We start from the raw sequence: 25,415 nt of genomic DNA, 5'->3' as shown, positions 1-25,415 counted from the left end.
GCCATCCACTATTTCTAAATTCGTTCAGTAACCTGCCTGGCTGTCTCAGGCTGTGTCTGCACTGGCTCCCATCTTGGAAGGGAAAATGGGAAATAGGGTGTTGTGAGATTACTAACGAAGTGCTGTGATGCATATGCAACACTTCATTAAGCTAATTCTATCCCCCCCGCCCCAAGAACAACTTTGAAGGTGCAAACTTGGAAGTGCCAGCTTGTCTCTCGCAGTGGCTAACCTGCAGGTACTTCAAAGTGCCTGGGCTACTTCAAAGGAATGGCAGCTTAGCCGTGGCTGCACACAAGCTGCTAACAAGGTGCTGAGCCTGATTAAAGGTGGCCCAGCCCTGCCCCAGAGCCAGGGCTGCTACACAGACTGTGTGTGCCCTGCCTTGCCGTAGGGGCTGAGCCTGACTAATGAACTGTGGCCCTGCCCTGACCTAGGGCTGGGGCTTACACCTTGACTGCCTATGTGGGATGTGGCCAATCCTGCCCCAGGGCCAGGGCCCATATTCTGCCCATCTGCAGCCCTGTTAAGGAGGACTGGGCCCTTTGGAGACAGCTGCCTGCCCAGAACCAGGCAGGCCTGCTCCACCCCAGATGGGGCACACCCCTGGCCCACACCTCTACAATCAGTTTTAAGCAATTTGCCCTGCTTTGGCTCTCTCAGCTGTGCCCAGAGAATCCTCCTGTATGACAGACTGATGAAGAGAGAGCCCCAGTGTACCCAGAGGCTCCTGGCCTCACCATCCTCGTGCCCTGTGGGCTGCCTTGGGGGCAGGGGATTCTCAGCCCAGGTGAGGTTGCATTGGCTGGGATAGCTCGGGGTGGCTGATTCAATACACTTCATGAGAGCGGGAGAAGGGGTGTCATTGCCCTTGAGCTTTCCCTGGAACCTCTTTCCTGCAGCAGTGAGGGCCTGGGTGTTTTCCTCACCCTCAGCCACCCTCTCCCAGCTGGACACCCAAAGCTCCTGCCTCAAGGCCAGCTCTGCGCTTTGGCTGTGGAGGGAGGAACCAGTCATCACATGGCAGATCCACCCAGGTGCAGCCGGTCACTTCCAGGACAGGACAGACCAGGCCAGGCTCAGTCAGGGCCCCTGCGTTAGCTCAGTGGGTTTATTGAGGCCAGAGGCACAGCTGACAGCACGGTCACTGGAAAAGCCTGGCCCTGGGCTCTTGGCGCAGGGCTGGGAACATCTCACCAGGGAAGAACTTTCCCTTCCCAGTTCACAAAGCCTCCATTGTCCTTCTCGCAGAGCGTGGAGAGCACGTGCAGCATCCCTCTGACACTCGCCTCCACCGTCACTGGGGCCTGTGGGTGGGGGATACAGAGTGAGGTGGGGGAGCTGACTTTGGGAGCATCCCAGGACCCCAGGAGCCCAGAGACAGGACCAAGCTGAGCCCTTGGTGCAGCTGGAGTTCCCTTGAACTGACCCTCCCCTGAGTGGCATGAATTTTCTTGTGTGTCCAAAGGCAGAGGCATGCAAGTACCTGTGAGCTGCTGCCCATAAAAACCCCACAGCAGCAGCAGCAACAGCAGCAGCAGCAGCTCTGCTCACCTTCACTCTGGGATGCCAGCAGCTTGAGGAACCAAGCAAGCGGCAGCAGGAAGTTGGAAGCCCAGAGCACAGCATGGTAACCCTGAGGGCATCTGAGTGGGACACGATCCCTCCGTGCAGGGCGGAGGTGGAGGGTAGGACGGGTTCCAGCACAGCCATTACCCCTACAATGAACATCTGCCCATAACACTTGCCTACCACTGGCCTCTCCCAGCGAGGCACCTACCTGGATGGAGCCGGAACTCCCCATGTCTGTCTGCACCCAGCCAGGATGGACAGCGACACTCAGGATCCCATCTCCACCATGCCCTAAGGCCTGGCACTTGGTGAGCATGTTGAGAGCAGCCTGCAGGTGAGAAGCCATGAGCAGAGAGAGCAGAATGTGGGGGAGGAAGTGAGCCCTCTAAGAAATGACCCACCCTCCCACAGGTGTACAAGGGTCTGAGAGCAGCGTTCCTTTTAATTTCATCTTTCCACGTGCAGAATAAATTGCATGTACACCAGGGCATGTGCGTGTGGGCACCACCAGTAAAAACACACCCTGCCAGCTGCGGGTGCGCTGCTAATCAGCTAGGCTGCATTTGAATTTCTCCTGGATGGCCCCGCAAGCACTCAGCTTCTAGAAAACACTTGTGAAAAGAAAACAATAGTGTGAGCTGCAATCTCTCAAGAAGGGCAGCAAAACACAGAGATGCAGAGGGAGCTGCACTTTGTCGAGCCACTGATGCTGAGAGGCTTCCAGTGGGCTGTGACAGGTGAACACACCTGAGAGCCGTGCTGAGGCAATTCTTGGTTATGCAGGATCTGGGTGGTAGGGGAAAGTGGAAATGTGACAGCGATTCTCCTTTGGATTCCATTTTACCAGGCCCCCTTGAGTTGAACTGGGGATGGTCTCAAAGTGGGGTAAGTCCAACCCTGGGAGGGGTAGAATTAACAGCTCTGCAGTGGCCCTTCCCTGTGCCAAGACTGGCTTCACCGGGGCTGAGCCATCCCTGGCCCATCTCTGCATGGGGAGTTCTCTGCCAGGATACAGGCACAACAGAAACTTTCTCACCAGACGGGAACTCTGATGGGAAGCTGACTGGAATTGCAGGCAGCTGAAGAAGAGCTGGACCCAGCAAACACAGTGCTGGAGGCTGGAGTGGTGGGAGTACAATGGGGAACATGTGGAATGCACCGACTGACATGAATTTCTGGAAGGAGCAAACCCAAGCAGCAGTCAGGCCTTGCTGGGTGTGCCCTGTACCTTGCTGCAGCGATAGGAGATGATTTGGACCATATGCCAGTCGCAGACATTCTGGATGGAGCCAGCCTCGCTGGAGATGTTGACGATGGCCGCCTTGCTGCAGCTCAGCCCTGTCTGGGGGCTTCCCTGGGCAGCCTGCTTCAGCAAGGGCAGGAAGGCCTGGGCAGTGGGGACAGCAGAGTAGCAATGCAGTCATGAGGCAGGTCACCAGAATGGGGTGCGTCTCCGCTCTTCCCCCGACACCCAGCCCCTAGGCAGACCAGAAGCAGGAGCCCCAGGCAGGCAGGTGTGTGGAGCTGCAGACCCTCCTCATGCCCATGCAGGAGCCAACAATGATCCCTAGCTCATGTCCCTGCCTTCATGTCCCTACGGTTCCCCACGCCTGCCCACATGGCTCAGCTGCAGCTCTTCAGCTATGAGGCTTTACCCAGGCCAGGCTGAAAGCCAGAGAAAGGGCAGGGTAAGAGTCATGTGGATACCTGTGGGGACCACCCCGTGTCCTGGCCAGGAGCCCCGAGGCTCAGGGACTCAGGCTGTGTGCTGCTCCCACACCTGCCTCCCCTGGGCAGGGCAAAGGGTCTGAGTTGCCCATCCAGCTCCAGCATCTGGCTTAGCCAGGAGCCGGGGTGTGGGGGGAGAGGCACAGAACCTCCCCACATCTCTTGCCCCTGTTCTGAGGCACCTCCCCACCACCTGCCCTTGGCGTGAAGCTGACTTACCTGTGCCAGCTGCAGAGCAGATGCCTGAGCCCCCCGGCCCCTGGCCACACAAGCCCTGTCTCCCCGGCCTACGCCAGCCTTGCTCTCTGCACGCAGGCCAGTGACGGACCTACCCAGCCTGGAGCCCTCCGAGCCTGTCCTGCCCCCCAGCCCCTTGTGCACCACCATTCTCAGGTTCACCAGGGCTCGGCAGCCACAGTGAGCCTACTTGGGGGGCATCACTCTGCTGAGCACCCGGCGCTGAGGAGGGTTTGGAGTGAACCCAGGGGAAAGCTCATTCTTCAGGCTGTCGATTTAGCGCCAGCTCCTCGTGCAAGTGACTCACAAATTCCCTCAGGGTGGGGATGCAGCGGGAGTGGGGGTGCAGTGTGGGTCAGGCATCAGGGGAAGAGGCTGAGCGGGGGCAGGGCGTGGGTCGAGCAGGCACCAGCGGCCTCTCGCGCACCCAGGCAGCTGCCGGTGTTCGGACCCAGCCCTCCGCTCGTGGGTATCACAAGCTGCCCAGGGGGTTCAGGGGCTTTAGGCAGATGCTCGCCAGCACTCGATGCCTTTGTTCAAGGAGGGAAACAGCCCTGGTAGCCCCTTCCTGCTGCTCATCCCACCGGGGACTATTTGTCAAGGAGAAAGGACACGTTTCTGTCCTCACGGTTCCCAGGCCCCCCAGTTCCTGGCTGTGGCCCTGTGTCCATGAGACTCAGCCCGGGCAGCCACAGACCATCTCACAGATGCACTCTGCAGTCACACTCAGACCCAGAGGAGACAGACGCCCCTCTGCTGGCAGGGCCCCAGCTGGGGGGCGTGGAGAGAGGCCACTTAACACTACACACAATGGCAGGGTTGGGGAGACAGAGGTTTCTCATGAAAGGTAACTGGGGCCTCATGCATTGCACTGTCCTTGCACTGACGCTCTGGGTGTGAAAAGTGAGGGATTGAAGCTCTGTGTGCTGCAGAGCCAGGGCCATGCAGGGATCTGGGGGTGAGTCTTCATTTCTGAGAGGTTCAAGTCCTATAATCCACTTGAAGCCTGTGGTACTACCAGCCAAGGCCCCACATTGATCCAGTGACCCAAAGCAAGGGAAGGGAGGACTCCTGGCCCAAGCACTGTCAAACCCTGGTGCATTTGTCCACGTGCTCTCTGTCAGGGCCCTTACCTGGCTCACCAGCAAGGGCCCCGTCACGTTGGTCGCGTACACCAGGGCCATGTCCTCTGGTGTCTCTGACTCCAGCGTGTTCAACTTCACTATCCCAGCGTTGTTTATCAGCAGATTGAGCCCCGAGCCTTTCAGGTGTGTCTCAACTCTGGCTGCCACCGCCTTGATGCTGGCTGGGTCTGTGACATCTACAGCGACAGAGCAGGGGGTCAAGAGCATGATTCCTCCTCTCCGACGTCACCCCCACCAGAGCACGGCCCCCTGGGCCAGAGGGCTTCTTCCATTGGGCTCAGAGGTGGGAGAGGGGTTGGGGAAGGGAGGTGGGGGTTGGGGACTGCTGCTGGGTCCAGGCATGGGGAGCTGTGCTGGAGCAACAAGAGGAAAGGCCAGTTCAGAGAGACAATTATGATCAGTTCCTTGGACAATCTGAGTAGCCTAGAAAATGTGAATGTGCTGGAGTCGGTGATTAGCTCGTACGTGTGGCGTTGCTCTTACATAGACAAAGGAAGTGGATGATTTAGAATTGCTTGTGATGCATTGGAGGTGAGAGAATTCCCCAGCTGGACAGGTGGGGATCCATCCCAGAGGTGGCAATGCCGGACAGAGCTGCCCATGTGTGATTCTCACAGGAGAGTCCTGCCACGTGGTGGCTCTGGGGCTTTCCAGCCTCTGGAGCTCCAACCCATGCTCCAGACTATCCATTCGTACATTCCTCCTTTGGAGCTCGGTCAGGTGTCAGTGGGCTCTCAGCGATTATTGTCTCTGGTCCTGTTCTCCCCACGGGGATCAGGAGGGCTTGGGAAGGGGGATGTGTAATGAAAGAGGGAGAAAGTGTAGCAGGGAGAGGGGAGCGGAGCTCTGGGCCAAGGGCTGGACACCCACCGAGTGCAACTGTCACCAGGTTTGGATGTTTGGCCTCCAGGTTCTGCAGCTCCTGAGAAAGAATAAAGCTAATGGTTATGGACATTGGGCCCAAGCCCAGGGCCAGGCTGGGCAGAGTCCAGATCCCCACTGCCCCTTGGCACCAAGTTCATGCCTTACTGCTTTCCTCTGCAAAGCCTCCTCATAGTGTCCTGCCCTGGGGTTCTGAGGCTGCAGGAGGCTCCTAATTTCCCCTGAGCATTTCCAATGCCATCATCTAACTCAGTGCGATGGAGTCATGGACCCAAATCACTTCCCCATCAGTAGCCCAGCTGTGTTCCCTCGGTGCCCTCTGCAAATGTGTGTCCCACAGCGAGGCCAGACACAGTGACTGTGCGAAGCGGCTGAGCCTTTGGGAATGGGGATGCTGGGGAGGAGCAGGGCATGGGGGAGCAGCAGGCGTGTCTAGGAGTTGGACAGGAGGGAGACCAATGGAGAGTGGGAGGAAGGTGGTGGAGGGCAGTTCCCCCACGGGTGGTAAGGGGAGTCCCCTCCCAGCAGATGAAGGCTGGCAGTGTCACAAGCTCTCATCAGCTGGCTGTGAGTGGGGATTTTGTCAGCTGCAGAAGGAGCTGGTGCCCTGACCTAGAAGTTCCTCTGAGCCTGAAGTTTCCCAGGCCGGGTGTGGGAGCAGAGGTGAGAAGAGAGAGGGCCTGAGGCAGTGGCAGACAAGGGAGGGGTTGGACTAACTATTTGGGCAGCTCTGCACCTTCCAGCCGGAGCAGCGTCTGCAGTCACTGCCTGCTCTGCTGTGTGGGTCTCTGCACCGAGTGCTCAGAGACTGGAAGTCCTTTGAGTAGTTTCTCCTTCCCCCTCCAGCCATGCCCCTCACCCCATTCTCACCTGCATTCGCTCTCCCATCGGGTCCCGGCAGGTGGCAAAGACCCACTCCGGTGGGCTGGAGTTCCCCAGAAGCTGCTTGACGAGTTCCAGGCCGATTCCTCGATTGGCCCCGGTCACCAGAACACTGCGGAGATTCAAGCCAGCCATGGTCCCTCGCCTGCCTGTGCTGGGTGAGAGCTGCACTAGTTAGAGCCCTGACTTCCCTGCGCACCCACAGCTGGGGTTGTCGAACGATACCTCCAGGGAAATAACTCTGCTGCTATCATGTGACGAGACAGGAAGAGCTGGAATGGTTTTCGTCTATTTGTTCCCCCTCCTCCCTGGGTCAGGGGGTCGGTTGGTTTGGTTACTACTTACTGACGTTTTGGTTCAGGGCCAATCAAGTGCTGGCTGCCTTACTGTGCAGAAGGGCAACACCCCTGTCCTGACTGAGCCCTGAGCCAGGAGCCACTGCAATCATAATCCGCTTTCCACAGCTGTCAGTAGTGCTGTGTGTACAGGATGGAGAAAGTGCATGAAAGGCTGGAAGAGCGTGTGCTTGGAGGTCAGGATTTTCCTGCAGAGTTTTATAGCTTGTTAATTTTGGCACCAAAGCGGAGGGCAAAACTCTGCACAGCTAAGGATGTAGATGTGCGATTGTCGAGGTAGTGAGAATCAGTCAGGTGCCTGTACCCAGCCCTGCTAGAGCTGGGGAGGTTCCTACACTGTTAGAAGACGCAAGGTCGAGTTCTCCACAAGGGGTCTCTTACACAATGCAAGGCAGCACTTTCCCTTGCATGACCTTATTTCCATTTGCTGCATGCGGGACACATGGTAACATTACTCAGGTTTGAGCAGGCTCATGAGCAATCCAGCAGACCGCAGGCTGCAGGGTCACACGCCCGCCCCAGATTTCTGTCAGGGTTCCCATCAGAATGTGCGCAGCAGCAATTTTTGTAATCTGTGTGGGAGGAAAGGGACGGGAGCTGCTTCAGGCCACAGCATATGGGGTGAGTTGGAGGGATGACTTGGCCCGTGTCTTTGCAGAGCTTTTCCTTTCTCCTCACCCTCCTCTGCAGCTGGAAATAAGTCGTTTTTTGTTGCCTGCCCAGAATAAAAGACAGTTAACAGCTGCAGGCTGTTGCTGGCCACCAACATTAGCCAGCCACCTCCTGTCCCCAGACACAGTGTGGGCAGGCAGGGACTGAAACCTAAGGCTGCAGTGTGCACCACGGCCCAGAGGGCCTGAGTGGGTGCGGTTCAGATGACTCAGCCAGAGAGGGGTCTTAGCACACAATCCATACAGCAGCTCCTTGCACATTGGGACAGGTGTTGGAGAGGGGCTTGGGAGTGTGTGCAGAAGGTCTTAATCTCTTGTCCGGGGGTTGCTGTGAATCCTACATCTTTGTGGTGCAAACAGCCTGGAGGTGAATATCTCAGACAGTTCCCACTCAGCAGCACAATGGGCATAAAACAGGTTCCCTGCCTGCTCTAGCTCCATGCTGCCCCCTAAGGTCACGTCTACATTAGCAAGTACATTCGAAATTAGAATTGGAAGACCGAGCTCTTTGAAAAGAACCTGCGGAGCGTCCACACGCACCCTGCGCCCTTTCAAAAGTAACTGGGAAAGAACTCCCGCGTTGTTTCGAAGTCGGTCCTCCATCCCTGGGATGGGAAGAGCGGCCTCCTTCGAAAGAGAATTTCGAAAGAGAGCAAGTGGAGACACTCTGTGGCCCGCTCATTCGAAAGGGAGAGTCCTCCATGGCGGCGATCAGCTGGCAGGCGGCGGTGACGCTCACAACACAGACGGAGCTCTATGGTTCTAGTGTCCGACCACGCTTGAGAGGACGCAGGCTCCCAGAAACCCTCAGGCAGGAAGCTGAGAGCGTAGAGCCAGCAGTGAGGCCACACTGCTCTCCAGCTCACCAGCCACCACGAGTGACAGCCAGTCCCCCACACCACCCAGACTTATGACCAGCCACACAGACTCCCACCCACCCCAGGGGCCCTCCAAACACAGCGGGGAGCTGTCCCAGGAGGTGGGCCAGGCCCTGAATCATTTAGCCGCCTCCTGGACAGAAGCCGAGATCCAGGACCTCCTCTCCCTCTGGGAGGATGAGGAGGTCCTCTAACAAAGGGGGGTCCTTTGCCGCAATGCAGTCGCCTTCCAGCTGCTGGCAAAGGGGCCGCTGGGCCATGGACACCCCACCTGCACACTGGACCAGGTCCGGTCAAAGGTAAAAGAACCGTGGCATGGGTATTGCAGGGCCTGGGACGCAGCCAGGCGGTCGGGGGCAGCCCCCACAAGCTGCCCATACTACAAAGAGCTCCACTGCCTCCTGGGGCTGAAGTAGGCCGGACCTCCCACCATCTTCCTCAACATATCTGTCAGGGACACTGAGCCAGAGACAGCGACCGAGGGCGAGGAGCATCCGGGGTCGTTCACCAGCACCAGGCGACCACGGACAGCACAGCCACTTGACCCCACCAGCGATGACAAGGTCTCAAGTGAAGGGGCTCTCGTCATTGATCTCCCATCCGGGCCATCCAGCTGGGTCCTGTCCGACTGTGCCTCGCTTGCCTTCCTGGAGGGACCACTAGGTAGGTGCCATGAAAACCAGCCTCCCTAGTGCTCATGGAGGGAGTCTCAGGTCCCACCCGGGGTGGCCACAGGCATCCCACAGGGCCACCAGTCCAGGTGCATGTGGACCCTGGACAGCGATGTTCCCCGGGCTCTCAGGGGGATGATGAGTGGCACTCACCACCACATAGATGGGACAGCATCAGGGGCTGCCCAGACAGGGAGGCAGCAGGGAAACAGCATCCGGGGGGGTGCGTTCCCCCAGGACTGCCAGCCAACCCCACCTCTGCAGAGACCCACCCTGTCACCTGTACCTCTCTGCCCCTCTCCTGAGCTCCCATGGCCAAAGCTGCTCATCATGGACTTCCTCCAGGGCCTGCTCCTTGTGCTTCTGCACCTCACCCCCAAGGGCCCTTCCTCTGCCTTCCCCAGCCCTCTGCCCACCGGAGCAGCAGCTGGGGGACCTGAGTGAAGAAGGAGAACTCATGCAGGAAGAGGAGCAGGGCAGGCAGGTGATTGGCTAAAGGAGGTGGGGAGGTGGTGACCTCATAGACAGTCCCACACAATGGCCAGGTGGGACAGGCTGCAGGGCCGGGGCCATCTCAGAGACCCCCCAGGGCTTTGCCTCAGGGAGTCTCCTTCTTGAGAGCTCTGCCCCGGAGGCTGGGGAGAGAATTCATGGTGAGGAACATGAGCACAAGGAGGATCCTTTTTGGCCCATTCTTCTTTCCCACGACTAACTGCGCTGGACGGCAGCGTCTGTGTGAGGTGAGTCAGAGTCCGATCCAGACGATCGGTTAAAGGAGGTTTACTCTAGGTAATGTTACTCTGGGTGCATGAAGTGTTTGGGAGAACTGCAGCATCAGTGAGTGGCAAGACCAAGATTTCCTAATACTGCATCTACACACAGGAAGCTAATTTCAGATGCAGCCAATGGACACACTATGGCTTATCTCAAACTTGGTTTTACCCCTGTCTTCGCAGCCCCTGTTTCCACATAGCTGCTATTACTTGTACTTGTACTTGTACTTGTACTTGTACAAGGAGGTTTACCCATTTCAAAATAAGCCGTCCCCTATTTATTTCTGAATTATTTCAAAGCAGCGGTTGGCTTGTGCAGAGGCTGGGATAGTTTTTTTGAAATAACTTTGTTGTGTAGAACCCCCTTATAAATCCAGGTCTGTCACAGGCACAGCAGCAGCTGCTCAGAAGATAACAAGCCCTGCAGGTCAGGTTGTCACTCATCAGCACCCCAGTGAAGAGGCATTAGGAAGGGTAATGGAGTGAAAGGATTAAAGGGCAGGGCTCCTCCCTGCAAAGCAGAGTGAAGCCTCCTGAGCAAGACTCTGGTCAGGTCTCCAGAAGCCACTCAACTTCCTTCATGTCTTTGGACACTGCTGCCTATAGCAGTCCAGCAAAGGGTAACAGAGGAACACCCTGCACTTGTCTACTGGCTAGCAAGGGCTCGACCCCTTGGTTTTATGAGCACCATGCGCTACCCACCTAAACTATCCAAGCTACAGAGCAACAGCTCACAAGGGCCCTTTCAGAAAGGAGCAACAGGCAGCTGTAGGTGCAGTGTGGTTCCTGGAGTGAGATTGTTGTCCCTCCCCCACTGCTCAGCATCCCACCCAGGCATCCCCACAGCCCCTCCCCCACCACCCTGAACCCCAACCTGGAATCTCCCCCTCAGACTCTGTCTCCCATTCCCCACTGCCCTGAGGCCTGGCTCGGAATTCCCTCAGACCCTGCCGCCCCTCACCCGCTGTCCTAGGCCCCTGCCAGGTTTCCCCTCAGACCCTGCCTATCCCCTCCCTCTCTTCCCCTGAGCACGACATTAACATGGCCCATGTTCCCTGGCAGAGGGGTAAAAACATCACCACCTGCTGCAATGTGCTTCCTTTGGAGGGACCCCAGTCTGCTGCCTGCTCCTGAGCTCAGCTGCTCCCAGCTCACCCACAGCACATGGCCTTGGAGCAGCAGCTGCCCTGGCTGCTCTCCTACCCACAGACACAGAGCCCACAGGAGCAGACCCCACAGCTGTCACCCCAACTCCAGAACCTTCTGCATGCGCAGTGTGAAACCTGCCCACCAAAATGACCTACCTGCAACTTGTTCCTACCTGCTCCAGGGGTATCTCCCTTTTCAGGACATGGCTCACCTGTGCATCACCACTTTCTCTCACCTGAGGCAGCCCATGGCCCTGACTTCCTCTTTCAAATCCAGCCTGCACATGAGAGCACTTCCTCTTCCCACCAGGTGGGAGACAAGATGATGATAGTGCTCTCTTGTGCCAGTGCACATCACTCAACACAGACAGACCCAAACCCCCTGTACATTGTGAGCTTCCGGCGGGTGGGCCGCAAAAGCAGCTCCCCTTGATTCCTTGGGCAGGAAGTTACAAGGAGAGCAGTTTTATGGGAGAATGTGGGTATTGATCCCACTACTTTGTGCAGGCTGAGCAAGCGCTCTACTATTTGAGCTAACACCCTCTAGAAAATGGGATGTTCTGCCCCAGTCACCTCATTGCTGACTCCATACGTCCCTGCAGCTCCCCTGGCTCCTGTCTAAAGATGACCCTTGTTAGCCCAGTTCCTACCAGCTGGCTGGCTGAGCTCTTTAGACACAGCTGCAAATAATGCCATGGTGACGGTTTCAAGCTCTATGTGAGCCCTTGGGGCATTGTGATGAAGTGGCCTGGCTACTGTGGATGGGGAGGTTCCAGCACACACACGGATCTGTGCAGTGCCAGCCTTGTGGGAGGGCTCTATGGGAATCCCTGCCTGCATCACAATGCCACTGCCTGGGGCTGCTGGTGCCTGGCAGCCTGGCTTTGCAGTGCCTGGTGGCCTCTAACCATGTCACCTCCCTGGGCTCAGAGTTTCACTGGTCTACATGGGCAGGTGACATACACACAACAGGGGTGGCTCTGTGAACTGCAGAGGTCTGTAGCATGTGGTGCTTTGGCAGATGCTTCATTTCTGAGAGCAGCTGCAGAGGAGATCATGGACAGTCAGTGTCTGTGGGAGGAGGGGTTCAAATTGGGGCTCTGGGGCATATTTTTATGCTTCTAATTACTGGCCACGTGCGTGATTTATTTCTAGAGCTGTTTTCAGAGTGCCCCATCTGGGTGTGTTTACTAGCCAGAGCTGTTAGAAAGCACCACCAGCACCCCCAGGCAGTGGCATTGTGATGCAGGCAGGGATTCCCATAGAGCCCTCCCACAAGGCTGGACCTGCACAGTTCCCTGTGCGTGATGGAACCTCCCCATCCACAGCAGCCAGGCCACTTAGTCAAGATGCCCCAAAGTCTCACCTGGATCTTGAAACCGTCACTGTGACATTATCAGCAGCGCTGTCGAAACCGCTCAGCCAGCTGGTTGGAACTGGTTTTACAAGTGTCATCTTAGGAAAGGAGTCAGGGGAGCTGCAGGGACATATGGACTCAACAATGATGTAGTTGGGGCAGAACATTTTCTTGCCCAGAGGGGAATTAGCTCAAATGGTAGAGCGCTTGCTTAGCATGCAAGAGGTAGTGGGATCGATACCCACATTCTCCATTGCTGGCTTTTTTTCCAAGGCAATGGGAGACCCCTCCCTACTTCCTTCTTCTTGGCTGCTCCCCAGGAAGCTCTCCATGCAGAGGGGCCATTTGGAGGTGTCTGTGCTCAGCTGTGTGCAAGGGCACAAAAGAGCACTTGGACCATCTTCTCTCCCACCTGCTGTGGGGGAGGCGTAACAAGCCAATTCCAGAGGCCCCAGGGACCCTGCAGCTGCCTCTTGCTCCTTTCTGAAAGGGCCCTTGTGAGCTGTCATTGTGCAGGCTGGCTTGCTCGATTGGTTTGAGCATGGTTCTCCGAACGCCAAGAGTGGGGTCCCAGTAAAAGGGAGGGCCAGAGCTGACACGGTCTATTCTGTCCAGGTGGAAATGGCCCATGATCAGTAGTTGGTATCAAAAGAGGAAAAACCAAGTCAGATCACACAGGGGGATGTGGCCCATTGTCAGAGTCTAATGTGGAGCTGTTCACACCAGGGCAGAGAAGCTGCTTTTTTTAGGAGCCAGCAACTCCCAGTCTCTGTTTAATCCTTGGTTGATGGAGTTAAATTTGCAAATAAACTGCAGCTCAGAGATTTCTCTCTCAATTTGATTTTTAAAATGTCTTTGTTGTAGGACTGCAACTTTCAAATCTGTTACTGAGTGTCCAGGGAGATTGAAGTGCTCTCCCACAGATTTGTTTCCATTACCCTTTCTGATGTCTGGTTTATGTCCATTTACTTTTTTACATAGAGACTGTCCTGTTTGGCCAAAGTAAATTGCAGTGGGGTATTGCTGGTGCACGATGGCATATATTATATTAGTAGATGTGCAGGTAAAGGAGCCCCTGATGGTATGGTTGCTGTTAGGTCCTGTGAGGATATTCGTGGTGTAGATATGTGAGGAGAACTGGCAGCAAGGTTTGTTGCAGGGCTTGATTCCCGGTTTAGAGTTACTGTGTTGTGATCTTTAGTTGGTGGTGAGGATTTGTTTGAGGTTGGCAGGCTGTCTGTCGGCGAGGACAGGCCTGCCTCTCAAGGGCTGTGAGAGTGAAGAATCATTGTCCAGTATGGTTTGCAGATCACTGAAGATGTGTTGGAGAGGCCTTAGGTTGTGGCTCTGTGTGACGGCCCGTGGTGTTCTCTTGCTTTCCTTGCGAGAACTGTCTTTTAGGAGGTGGCTTCTGGATACCCATCTGGCTCTGTCACTCTGTTTCCTCACTTCCTTAGGTGGGTATTGCAGTTTGAGGAACGTTTGGAAAAGGTCTTTTAGATGTTTGTCTCTGATGGAGCAGCGCAAATACGGTTGTACCTTCGTGCCTGGCTGTCTACAATGGATCGTGTAGTCTCCTCTGGATGGAATCTGGAGGCGTGTAGATAAGCAAAGAGGTCTGTGGGTTTTCAGTATAGGGTGGTATTTATGTGATCATCCCTTATCTGCACAATAGTGTGCAGGAGGTAGATCTCTTTTGTGGACTGGTCCAGACAAATGTTGATGGTGGGGTGGAAACTGTTGAAATCCTGGTGGAACTCTTCAAGAGCCTCCTTCCCAATCAATGACGCAGTTGCAGATGCCCTTGTTCTTTCAGCGCCTTTCTCTGCTATTAATCTTAGTGTCTGTATTTGCTGTATGGTCCTTTTATCTTTCTCAAATCTCACTTGCTTGCCTGTTAGATGTTCTTTTATTTTTGATCTCAATCTCTCCATCAGTATCATCAGCAGTAGCTTGCCTAGATGACTTGTTAGGGCAAACCTTCTGTGCACTGCCTTTCTTGTGTATTGTCGCTAGCACGGTTGTTGTCCATTCCTCAGTGGACTTTCCTTCCTTCCATGCAATCTCACATAGTGGCTACGTCTACACGTGCACCCGACATCGAAATAGGCTATTTCGATGAATAACGTCTACACATCCTCCAGGGCCGGCAACGTCGATGTTCAACTTCGACGTTGCTCAGCCCAACATCGAAATAGGCGCTGCGAGGGAACGTCTACACGCCAAAGTAGCACACATCGAAATAGGGGTGCCAGGCACAGCTGCACACAGGGTCACAGGGCGGACTAGCGCTTCCGGGGCAACAGCTAGCCACTCCCTTAAAGGGCCCCTCCCACATACACTCAGCCTGCAGAGCACGCGGTCTGAGGAGCCATATAGGCACACAGACCCTGAGCGCCGCAGTCATGGACCCCCAGCAGCAGCAGCAGCAGCAGCAGCTAGAGGTCCACCCAGCCCTCCCGGCAGGAGCAGGGCTTGCCCTGGCTCATGTCATGTTGGGGGCAGCTGAGCACCTTCTTGCCCCAGGGGAGGACATGCCCCCAGGGCAGCAGGGCTCAGCCTCTACCCTTGCAGCACCCCGCTCCACCCCCCGCCTCACACGCCGGCGGCTGTGGAGCTACCCCACCAGCACCGACTGGTGGGAGCGGCTGGTGCTTGGGGAGTGGGACGACGACCACTGGGTCCGCCACTTCAGGATGACCCGACAGACATTCCTGGAGCTGTGCCAGTGGCTCACCCCCGCACTCAGGCACAGGGACACTGCCATGCGGCGTGCCCTCCCTGTGGAGAAACGGGTCGGCATCGCTGTCTGGAAGCTGGCCACTCCGGACAGCTACCGATCCATGGGGCAGCAGTTTGGTGTCAGAAAGGCCACCGTCGGGGCTGTCTTCATGGAGGTAAGAGAACCCACAGGGGGAGGCCAGGGCAGGGCAGGGGGGCCAGGGCAGGGCACGGCAGAGCAGGGCAGGGCAGGGGGGCCAGAGCGGGGCAGGGCCACGCACACCCTTCTCACCCCTCACTGGGGCTGTCCCATGTGCTTTCTCTGCAGGTCGTGCGTGCAATCAACACCATGCTCCTGCACAGGCTCATGAGGCTGGGGGACCCACATGCCACTGTCGCCGCCTTTGCCACCCTGGGCTTCCCCAACTGCTTCGGGGCTCTGGATGGGACTCACATCCCCATCCGCGCCCCGCATCACAGTGGAGGACGATACCTCAGTCGGAAGGGCTACCATTCTGTCGTCCTGCAGGCCTTGGTGGACAGCCGGGGACGTTTCCAGGACATTTACGTGGGCTGGCCTGGCAGCACCCACGACGCCCGGGTTTTTCGGAACTCGGGCCTGTGCCGCCAGCTGGAGGCAGGGACCTACATCCCCCAGCGGGAGATCCCTCTGGGGGACACCACCATGCCCTTCTGCGTCATCGCAGATGCGGCATACCCCCTCCGGCCGTGGCTCATGCACCCCTACACGGGCCATCTCTCCTCTAGCCAGGAGCGCTTCAACGAGCGCCTGAACCGTGCGCGACAGGTGGTGGAGCGCTCATTTGGCCGCCTCAAGGGACGCTGGCGATGTCTCCTGACCCGCCTGGATGCGGGCCCCAACAACATCCCCCAGATTGTGGGTGCCTGCTGCGCCATGCACAACCTCGTGGAGAGCAAGGGGGAGACCTTTCTGCAGGGCTGGGCCGCGGAGGCCGGCAGGGCACATGTGCAGCCACCTGCTGCCCCCAGTCGGCAGGTGGACCCCGAGGGGACCCGGGTCCGGGACGCCCTGCGGGCCCACTTCGACGACCAGGCCGCGGGGTGAACTCTGCCCAGGCCCCCTACTGCCCGCCCCTTCCTCCCCCACACTCCTGCCCCAACGCCCACACCATGGAGCACCCCCGCCCCACTTGTCCTGGACAAATGACAGCACGAACTTGTGGGTGAACATAAATGTTTTTTTTTCTGGCCGAACCTTTTTTTTGGGGTGTAAATAAATATGTGAAGCACAAACAGAAAACTAAGTACAAACGTTCAGCCAAAGAAATATGTACACAAATAAAACAAACCAAAGAAACAACTGTGTGGCATACATAATAAAAAGAAAACCAGGGAGGAGAAAGGGGAGAATTATTTACATGGGGGGGACGGGGCAAACGGGGGCACCAAAAAAAGAGGGTCCAACTATATACAACAAGGCGGGGGCCACGTCCCGGGCCCCTCGCCCCTATAGCCCCGCACTGGGCGTGCCCGGCCGGGAGCCCCGCCGCGCCTGCAGTCTGGTCCACGGCTGGGTGGGAGCGGGCTGGACCGGAAGGTATCGGTGCCAGCGAGTCTCAGGTGGCTCCAGGGGTCCCTCGGCGCTCTGGCCCTCGCGGGTGGGTGGTGGGGCGACGGCGGACGGGCCGGCGACGGCCGGAGCAGCTGGTGGTGGGGCTGCAGGAGCGGGCAGGGCAGGCGATGGCTCGGCCGGCGCGGCATGGGGGGCCAGGTACTCCACCAGCCGGTTAAATGTCTGCATATAGGCCCCCCATGCCTCCTGGCGCCAGGCCAGCGCCCACTCCTGCAGCTGGAGGTGCTGCTCCGATACCTCCAGCTGCCGGCGGAGGATGGCCAGCAGCTGGGGGTCCGTCGCCGTCGCCGTCGCCGGTAGTAGGCGCAGGGTCCGCCTTCTAGCCCTCCGCGGGGCTGGTCGTTCCTCGGCCGAGGGGCTGCCCTGGAGCGATGGTCCCGGAGGGCTCTCCGGGACAACTGAGGCCTCGCCGGCGCTCTCTTCCGGTCCTTCTGATGGTGCAGGTGCAGGTGCAGGACACAGGAGAGGAGGGGGGAAAGAAGAATGGAGACAGGCGTTAGTGTGGGCCCCGAGCCGTGGCCTCTGTCCCCCCCGCCCTGTGCTGCAGGTTCCCCATCCCCGTCCCCGGGAGATGCTGCTGTGATGGATGGGGTTCAGGGGTCCCCCAGCCCTGCACCCCGTCCCCTGGTGGGAGCAACTCTCACTTCACCCCGCAGGGTCTGAGAGCAGGAGAGGTTTCTTAGGCTACAGATGGCCAGTTTCTGGCAGGAGTGACAGCACCAGCTGTCGGAAGAGACAGTCCTTCCAACCCGTCGTGGGGAGAAGACCCCAAGGGGGGCCCCTCTGGGATGCAGCTTTCCCCCTCCTCAGGCTGGCTGCCTTCCAGCTCTCCCTTCCCGTAGCCTCCACCTGTGGCCCCCACCCTCGCCCCCCAATTCCAAGCCAGCTCGGCTCCTCCCTCCTGTTGGTTCAGGGCAGAGGTGTCACCTGCCAGCTGTAGCGCCAGGATCCTCCTTTGGCCCTGGGAGCTCTTCGGCTCTTGTGGCTCATATGTAGCCTGAGTCTCCCTTGGGCACTCCCCCCACTCCATCACATGCTGCTGCTGCGGGGTGTCCCACCCCCTCCGCCCGGGGGCCCCTCGAGGTTCCGCTCCCCCCTGGCTCGGGGATGGGGTATGGCACTGTCATGCAGGGGGGGGTGGGCAGGGGCTGATGGCTGCAGTGCTGTGAGGGCCATGGCCCTGGTGTCCTTGGGGCCATGGCCATGTGAGCGTGTGGGGGGCCCTGGACACATCTCTGTTACCCCCGCCCCTCCAGTCCCGGGGTGTCCACCAGAGAGGGGTACCTACCTGTGGGTCCGCTCCCACGGTCCGGAGATCCCCGGGGGACGGAGGCCCTGTTGCTGCTCCGGGATGGCAGGAGGAGGATCTGCAGGCTGGATTCTGTGGAGGAGGAGCCCCCCTCCTCCTCCTCCTCCTGCCGCGATGTCCCGGGGATGGCCTCCGGGGGGGGGCCCCGGGGTGCGGGGCTTGCCTCCGGGGCGGAGCCCGGCTGGAGGGCCTGCTGGGGCTCGTCAGCCGAGGTGTCAAGGGTGGTCGGAGGGGAGGAGGTGTGCTGGGAGCCCAGGATGTCCCTGAGCTCCCTGTAAAAGGGGCAAGTGACGGGGGCGGCCCCAGATCGGCTGGCCGCATCCCGGGCCCGGGCATAACCCTGCCGCAGCTCCTTCACCTTACTCCTCACATGATCCGGAGTGCGGGCAGGGTGACCCCGGGCAGCCAGGCCGTCAGCCAGCCGAGCGAACGCATCTGTGATCCGCCTCTTGCTCCCCATTACCTGGAGCACCTCCTCCTCGCTCCAGAGCCCCAGCAGGTCCCGCAGCTCGGCCTCCATCCAGGAGGGGCCCCGCTGCCGCTTCCCAGACTGGGTGGCCCTCTGGCTGGGCTGGCTGCCCTGGCTCTCCTTGGGGGGGTCCCCTGGCATCACCGCTGGCTGGGTGGCTGAGGGCTGTGCAGGCTCGCCGCCGCGTGTGCAGTCAGGAGCCTGCACGTTGCCTCAGCTTCCTGCAGAGTCAGGGCGGGGGAGGGGACCTTTAAGGGGCCACTCCACGCGGCCACCAGTGAGCTGAGGGGCTGGAGAGAGCGTCTCTCAACCCCCCAGCTGATGGCCGCCATGGAGGACCCGGCAATTTCGACGTTGTGGGACGCGGATCGTCTACACTGTCCCTACTTCGACGTTGAACGTCGAAGTAGGGCGCTATTCCTATTTCCTCATGGGGTTACCGACTTCGACGTCTCGCCGGCTAACGTCGAAGTTAACTTCGAAATAGCGCCCGACACGTGTAGCCGCGACGGGCGCTATTTCGAAGTTAGTGCCGCTACTTCGAAGTAGCGTGCACGTGTAGACACAGCTCTGGAGTTCAACTCCCAGGGGTGCCTTGCCATACATCTCTCTTAAAGTTTTCCTGTGTCTGTCTGTGGAACAGAGGGGACCTTCCTTGGTGAGGTCAGTCATTGATGTGGAAGGAAAAGGATGATGGGAGAGGAGTGTTGGAAAGAATCCAACCACAACCTGGAGTTTGGAGAAAGGCAGCTGTGACCGGCCTTGGGAACGTGGCAACCTCTGCCTGTGGGGCAAGGCAGGACAAGAAGAGATACTCTCCCCTCATGTCCCTTTGTCATTGACAAAACCCAAATAAGTTAGGAGAAACGTCCCAGCAGGGCACTGTGGCTCCCCTGGCCCTGTGCCTGCCAGGGAAATGGAGGTTAGGGAAGCAGCAGCCAGTGGTGCCTGGCCAAATATTTCTGGCAGCCTCTCACCTGCTTTGCAGAACCACTGGGCTGTGCTGGAGAGTTCAGAGAGGGGGATCGGTTCCAGTCATTCCCAGGGGTGGGGCACACAGGGACAGTCCTGTACTTGAAACCCCTTCCCCCTTTGCCTCTGCACAGTCGAAAGGAAAACCCTGAGACACGGCCCTGTGGTAAGGCCTGGAGCAAAGCTCCCTCTTCCCCTGCCTCTGCTTAGATCACAACCCTGTAACAGAGAGACATGAGTGCCACATCTCACCCAACACTGGCTCGGAATGAAGGGAACTGCCTCTTCTCTGACCCACCCCGGGTAAATCCCCCACACCAGCCTCTTGCTCCTGTCCACTGCCTTCTCTCTGGCCCAGCCAAGTGCCACCTCCCAAACCCTCACCCATCCAGGAGGTGACTGTGATGAGCATTCTCCTGGCCTGCTGCTCACACAGTTCCCCTGTCTTTGTAGCCTCCACAGGCTTCCCCTTCTCCACCTCCTCAAACACAGGCTGCAGCTTTGATGGATGGAGAAGGTCAACAATGAGGTATTTCATTGGCAGATACAGCCACAGAGAACCTGCTCCAGAAGGTTCCACAAGCTATTCGGGCTTATTTCCCAAAGGAACAATGAATTGAAAATCAAGACCCTGATATTCGGCATAATGGTCAGTTCAAATAGGAGAGGCGGAGCCCAGAGAAAATGGGTAGATGATATAGTAGATTGGTGTGGAGCTCATCTACCGAAACCAAGGCGCACCGCACTGGACAGGGAAAGATGGAAGGAAATCGTGATGGAGTCATTGAACACCAATGGTCACTGAGCCCATGATTGATGATGATGATGGTGGTGATGAAGATGATGATGATGCCAAAAGCCTGGCTGGTGTGTTCCCTCAGCAGTCGCATGACAAAATCATCTCCAACTGATAAGGAATGGCCTCAGAATTGTTGAAGCTGGTGCTGAAGTAGCTCAGTAGGGCATGTAGGAGAGTAAAAATCTAAAGGCCCCTGCTTCAAACCCAGGTTTCAGCAAAACCCCAAGTAGAAGGGGCTGTAAAACTACAGGTGCCAAGTCTTTCTGATGCTCTGTAGAAAAGCCTCCTAAAAGACATCCTAATGTGCAGCTGGCCCGGCAGATTCTGGCGTGGATTTCTTTGTCAAGAGAGCTGTCATTGGCTTTCACGCTGCCACGGTACTTAAACTCTTCTCCTGTTCTTAACTTTGTTCCTTTAGTTAAGGTTGAAGTGGGGAAGAGCAACAGATCCTGGAGCTGGTTGAAACAGGACCTCAGTCTCTCCCAGGCTGATGGACAAACCAAAGAAGCCAGGGGCATCAGCAAGCTTGTTGACAATGAGCTGGAGATCAGATTCCTTGTGTGTCATCAGCGCAGAGTCATCAGCAAAAAGGGCTTCAAGGATGAGCCTCTCAAGCATCTTGATTTTAACATTCAGAGGACAAAGGTTGAAAAGTGACCCATCCAGTCTGTATTTTATGCAGACTCCACACCTCACACTGACGCATTCCCTCACCGAACCTGAGCCAATGCCAGCATTGCCCTGTTACAGCATTCAGTTTGCTCCCTCTCAGCTGCCCCACCCATCCACTGCTGGTGCTAATAACCAACTGCTAGTCATTGTATTTGCTGAAGATTTTCTCTGAAACCAAGTCCTACGATTGTAGCTCTTGGGCTACGTCGACAGTAGCCCCAAACTTCGAAACGGCCACGCAAATGGCCATTTCGAAGTTTACTAATGAAGCGCTGAAATGCATATCCAGCGCTTCATTAGCATGCGGGCAGCCGCAGCACTTCGGAATTGACACGCCTCGCCGCCGCGCAGCTCGTCCCGAGGGGGCTACTTTTTGGAAGGACCCTGCCTACTTCGAAGCCTACTTCCCAGCTGATGGGAAGAAGGGGACTTTGAAGTAGGCAGGGTCCTTTCTAAAAGGAGCCCTGTCAGGACGAGCCACGCGGCGGCGAGGCGTGTCAATTTCAAAGTGCCGCAGCCACCCGCATGCTACAGAAGTGCTTAATACGCATTTCAGCGCTTCATTAGTAAACTTCAAAATGGCCTATTGTGTGGCCATTTCAAAGTTTGGGGCTAGTGTAGATACAGCCTCAGTGATCTTAATTACTATTAAAACACTAGTTTTCACTATTATCTTCATCAGGTGCAGAAAAGTAGTAAAACCAGATCCAAAATAATAAGCTATCCACAGTCAGATAACTAACTCAAGCTGTACTTCTCTATCTTCTGTTTTACAACGTTTTAAAGCAGGGGAGCCCTGTGCAATCCATGTCTTGTGCACTTGTGATGACTGCCCTGTCCCCCACAACAGCTTGGAGCATTGGTGAGATTTCACAATTCTTATGCTGAGTGTGAACATAAATTATGATTTTACAACAATGTCTTTAAAATAGACAATGCTCATTGCTTCCTTGCTACCCATCAGGCTTTGTTTGCAAGGTACCACATATGCACCCCATTGCACTCTCATGCAAATGATCTCTGGGAGACACATTCCTCCCAGCCTTCAGCAGCATTGAGTTCCTGCTGGCACGTTGCTTACACTGGAATGGCTGAGGGTTCATAGCCAGTGCAGATAAGGGAAGTGGGAGTTCTCGGAAGCAGTCCAGGGAAGGAGCAGGGAGAGGTTGGAGGTAAAAGCCCAGAAGTGCTCAGTGTAGGGTCCCTGCTGGGATGCAACCAGAGCGGGGGTGCACCTGGGTTCCACCAACTCCACTGAGGGTATAGATCAGGCTTGTGGCAAGGAATGAGAGGATTGTCTGGGTGACTGGGAGTGCCAGAGAAATGAAGGACTGTAGCTCAGAAGGGAGAACAGCCAAGTCATCCAGACAGAAGTGGGAGCCAGAAGCTGGACAGTGGCAGCTTCTACCAGCAAGAGGGGCTGCCACAGTGAAGAGGAGAGGTGTTGTCACTGGCAGGACCATATCTTGACAGAGCTGATGCTTGAGCTGAGCCATCCAGTAGCAAGTGGCTGTTCAATTAAACAGAGCAAATGAAGAGAGGAAAATCATGTAAGAGGACATGAGCCCCAAAACCATCTGGATCAGCTATTAGACAATGGTAGAACAAGGGCTTGTCTGGGACTTGAACCCAGGACCTCTCCCACCCTAAGGGAGAATCATACCCCTAGACCAACAAGCCCCTCTTGCAAACTAAGAACTGGGCTTTCCACAGAATCAGGTTTCAATAAACCCCCAGTGCTCTGATAAATCCTACACTTAACTTCACCTTTCCAAGGTCATTTCCAAGCTCTCCTCACAGCTTTGAAGCAAGAAACCAACTACACACTCAGGTCAGTTCAGAAACCACACTGTGTGTGAGAAAAATGTAGGCAACGCAAGGTCAGGGAGAGCAACAAACACACTCTTTGGTGGGAGCATCAGCGAGTTCAACTCAAGACTTCTTGCTCCCTGAGCAACACTTGGCCTTGCAAAACAAACCCGGCTTCTGACAAAAAGCGAACTTTATCTCTAACAATTTTAGACAAAAGAAAAACCGAACAGCCCCACACACCAGCTGCACCTGACTTCACCTTGTCAAGGTCGTCCCCACACTGCCTCCTGGTTAGAGTGAGATTCACAAGCTCAGGGGGCTGGTGCGGCTGTGCTCAGTCCTTCACCACTCTTTACCTGCCTGGTCCATGTGACTCCACCCAGAACGAGCTCAGCTTGCTCCCATGCATTACAAGATCCAAACACCATGAAAGCTGGGCAGGCCCAGGAGTTGGGGCTGGCAGGGGTCAGGTGTGTGCAGATAGCAGAGCTTCATCTGGTGTTTAGAAGGAGGAAGCAGAAAGAGCAGAGAGACGACTAAAGAAAACAAAAGCCCTGGAAATGATAAGCTCATGGGAGAGATGATCAAATACAGCAGGGGCTTCTGGAGGGAGCGTTTCCTTCTGTAAGATCCCCGTGGGACGCGCGTCTGAACGTGTGTTTTGGAGTTTGGAAGAGCTTCTTCTGGGCTCCCAATCATGCGCCCATATGCTAATGAGGTACAGAACATTTCCATTCATGCCCCATTCGCATCTCCTGGACAGCTCATTATTACGCCACTTCTGGAAGCAGCGGCACGTGAAGACACAGCCACAGGATCCCCCCAGGCAGGGGCTGCACCCACGGGCTGTCTCTGTTCTGACACAGCCTGTGGCAGGGCCCAAGACCTCAGTGGGTGACAAACAGTGCAGAGGGAGGGGGAGGCCGGGTGCCAGGGGGGGACGGGTGCCAGGTGTGAAGGGGAACCCGGCCAGGGCTTGTGGCTGAGGGAGGAGGGGAAAAGGGCAGTGGGGGGGTTGGCAGGGTCTGAGGGGACAAGGGGATCAGAGCACTGGGGAGGGGTGGGAGAGTCAGGATCTGAGGGGACCCACTTTGGGGCCCAGGACAGCTGGCAAGGGGCAGCCGGGGCTGCGGGAACCCCCAGCTGGGCTCAGAGCAGTGGGGGATGGGTGAGAGAGTCTGAAAGGGGAGGCCAGGCTGGTGGGGGAGGGGAGGAAATCTCATTCAGTGGCCAGGGGCCCTGCAGCTGCCTGTTGCTCATTTCCAAGGTCCTGCTCTGCAGGCCGGCGAGCTCAGTGCTTTGAGCATTGGCCTGTTCAACCCAGGGGGGTGAGCTCAGCCCTTGAGGGGAGCCATTTAGGAGTCTGGGGCAAATGGGTCTGTCTACACCACTGCCCTCCTTCAAAGGGAGGCTGGTAAGCAGGGCGTGAGGACGTCATCAATGAAGTGCTGTGCTGCATACGCAGCACCTCATTCAGCTAATTCTCCCCCGCCCCCGGCAACTCCAAAGTGTGAAACTCCTCCAAACTTTGAGGACTCAAAGGACTTTGGAGTTCCCCAGGCAGTGCAAAGTACGGGCAGGTGAGCCACAGCTACACACCAGCCGACACTAAAGAGTTGCTGGTGGGGGGGAATTAGCTTAACGAAGCGCTGCCTGTGCAGCACAGCACTTCATTAACAATCTCCCTACACCCTACGTACCATGTTCCCTTCCAAGTAGGGAAGTAGAGGTAGTGTAGACAAGCCCTATATAGAGTTTAAGACAAAAAAAAAACCTGTCAGGGAAGGTGTTAGGTCCTGCCAGGAGGGCAGAGGACTGGACTCAATGACCTCCTGAGGTCCCTTCCACTTCTATGACATGTGTATCCTCATATATATATATATATATATATATATATATATATATATATATATATATATACACACACATAAACTCTGTAGTGTAGACACCCCCAAAATAATCCCACACTGTGACTGGTTGTAATCAGGAATTTGGCTTTACACATTGCCAGTTCACCACCACTGTTATTCCCCAGGGCAGAGGTTTTCCAGGTTTGTCTGCACTACAGAGTTATTTCAGAATAGCTTATTTCAGAATTATTTCTCCCAAATAAGCCATTTGATAATAATGCCTTCAAGCGCCAAGGAAGCCCCAGAATAAACAAAAGCTATTGGAAAACAGCACGTCCCCGCACAAGAGAGCCTAGCTCAGATCAGAGCCCTTGAAGCACACGGGCGCTATGGCGACACAGCAGCATTATTTTGGAATAAACTATTCTTTGAAAGAGCCCCACTTACATGTCCATACAGCCCCCATTCTCTCTTTTGGAATAGGCACTATTCCTAGTAGAATGAGGTTTAAAGACCTCGAAAACAGCCATCCACTATTTCTAAATTAGTTCAGTAACCTGCCCAGCTGTCTCAGGCTGTGTCTGCACTGGCTCCCATCTTGGAAAGAAGCATGGGAAATAGGGTGTTGTGAGATTACTAAGGAAGTGCTGTGATGCATATGCAACACTTCATTAAGCTAATTCTCTCCCCCCCCGCCCCACTGACAACTTTGAAGCTGCAAACTTGGAAGTGCCAGCTTGTCTCTCGCAGTGGCTAACCTGCCGGTACTTCAAAGTGCCTGGGCTACTTCAAAGGAATGGCAGCTTCGCCGTGGCTGCATACAAGCTGCTAACAAGGTACTGAGCCTGATTAAAGACGGCCCAGCCCTGCCCCAGAGCCAGGGCTGCTACACAGAC

At 56.4% G+C, this 25,415-nt stretch overlaps 1 protein-coding gene and 2 non-coding genes across 3 annotated transcripts; 1 reads left to right on the top strand and 2 right to left on the bottom strand.

The window, feature by feature from the left end:
* Positions 1-1,119: 1,119 nt before the first annotated feature.
* Positions 1,120-6,643, bottom strand: LOC142005131 (C-signal-like). The gene is made up of 6 exons (XM_074982820.1): positions 6,435-6,643; positions 5,553-5,604; positions 4,671-4,858; positions 2,801-2,959; positions 1,781-1,900; positions 1,120-1,307 (listed from the first exon to the last, which is right to left on the bottom strand). The coding sequence occupies exons 1-6, from the start codon at positions 6,579-6,581 to the stop codon at positions 1,194-1,196; spliced, it is 780 nt and encodes a 259-aa protein (XP_074838921.1). The 5' UTR covers positions 6,582-6,643; the 3' UTR covers positions 1,120-1,193.
* A 5,837-nt stretch (positions 6,644-12,480) lies between these two features.
* On the top strand, positions 12,481-12,553 carry TRNAA-AGC (transfer RNA alanine (anticodon AGC)). Its single transcript has one exon. It is a non-coding gene; the product is annotated as a tRNA-Ala (tRNA).
* Positions 12,554-22,465: 9,912 nt separating this feature from the next.
* TRNAP-AGG (transfer RNA proline (anticodon AGG)) lies at positions 22,466-22,537 on the bottom strand. The gene has a single exon. It is a non-coding gene; the product is annotated as a tRNA-Pro (tRNA).
* Positions 22,538-25,415: the final 2,878 nt, after the last annotated feature.

This window comes from Carettochelys insculpta, chromosome 33, assembly GCF_033958435.1.
Source record: "Carettochelys insculpta isolate YL-2023 chromosome 33, ASM3395843v1, whole genome shotgun sequence".
Lineage (NCBI taxonomy): Eukaryota > Metazoa > Chordata > Testudines > Carettochelyidae > Carettochelys > Carettochelys insculpta.
Note: the sequence above shows the minus strand (reverse complement) of the source record. Positions and strands in the feature narration are given on the sequence as shown.

Bases quoted from the DNA above. Each gene is read 5' to 3' on its own strand.
- LOC142005131 (XM_074982820.1), bottom strand. From the start codon at position 6,581: ATGGCTGGCTTGAATCTCCGCAGTGTTCTGGTGACCGGGGCCAATCGA. The intron at 5,605-6,434 runs GTGAGAATGGGG...ATTCTTTCTCAG, and splicing joins CGATGGGAGAGCGAATGCAG to GAGCTGCAGAACCTGGAGGC. The intron at 4,859-5,552 runs GTGGGTGTCCAG...CTGTCGCTGTAG, and splicing joins CCTGGTGACAGTTGCACTCG to ATGTCACAGACCCAGCCAGC.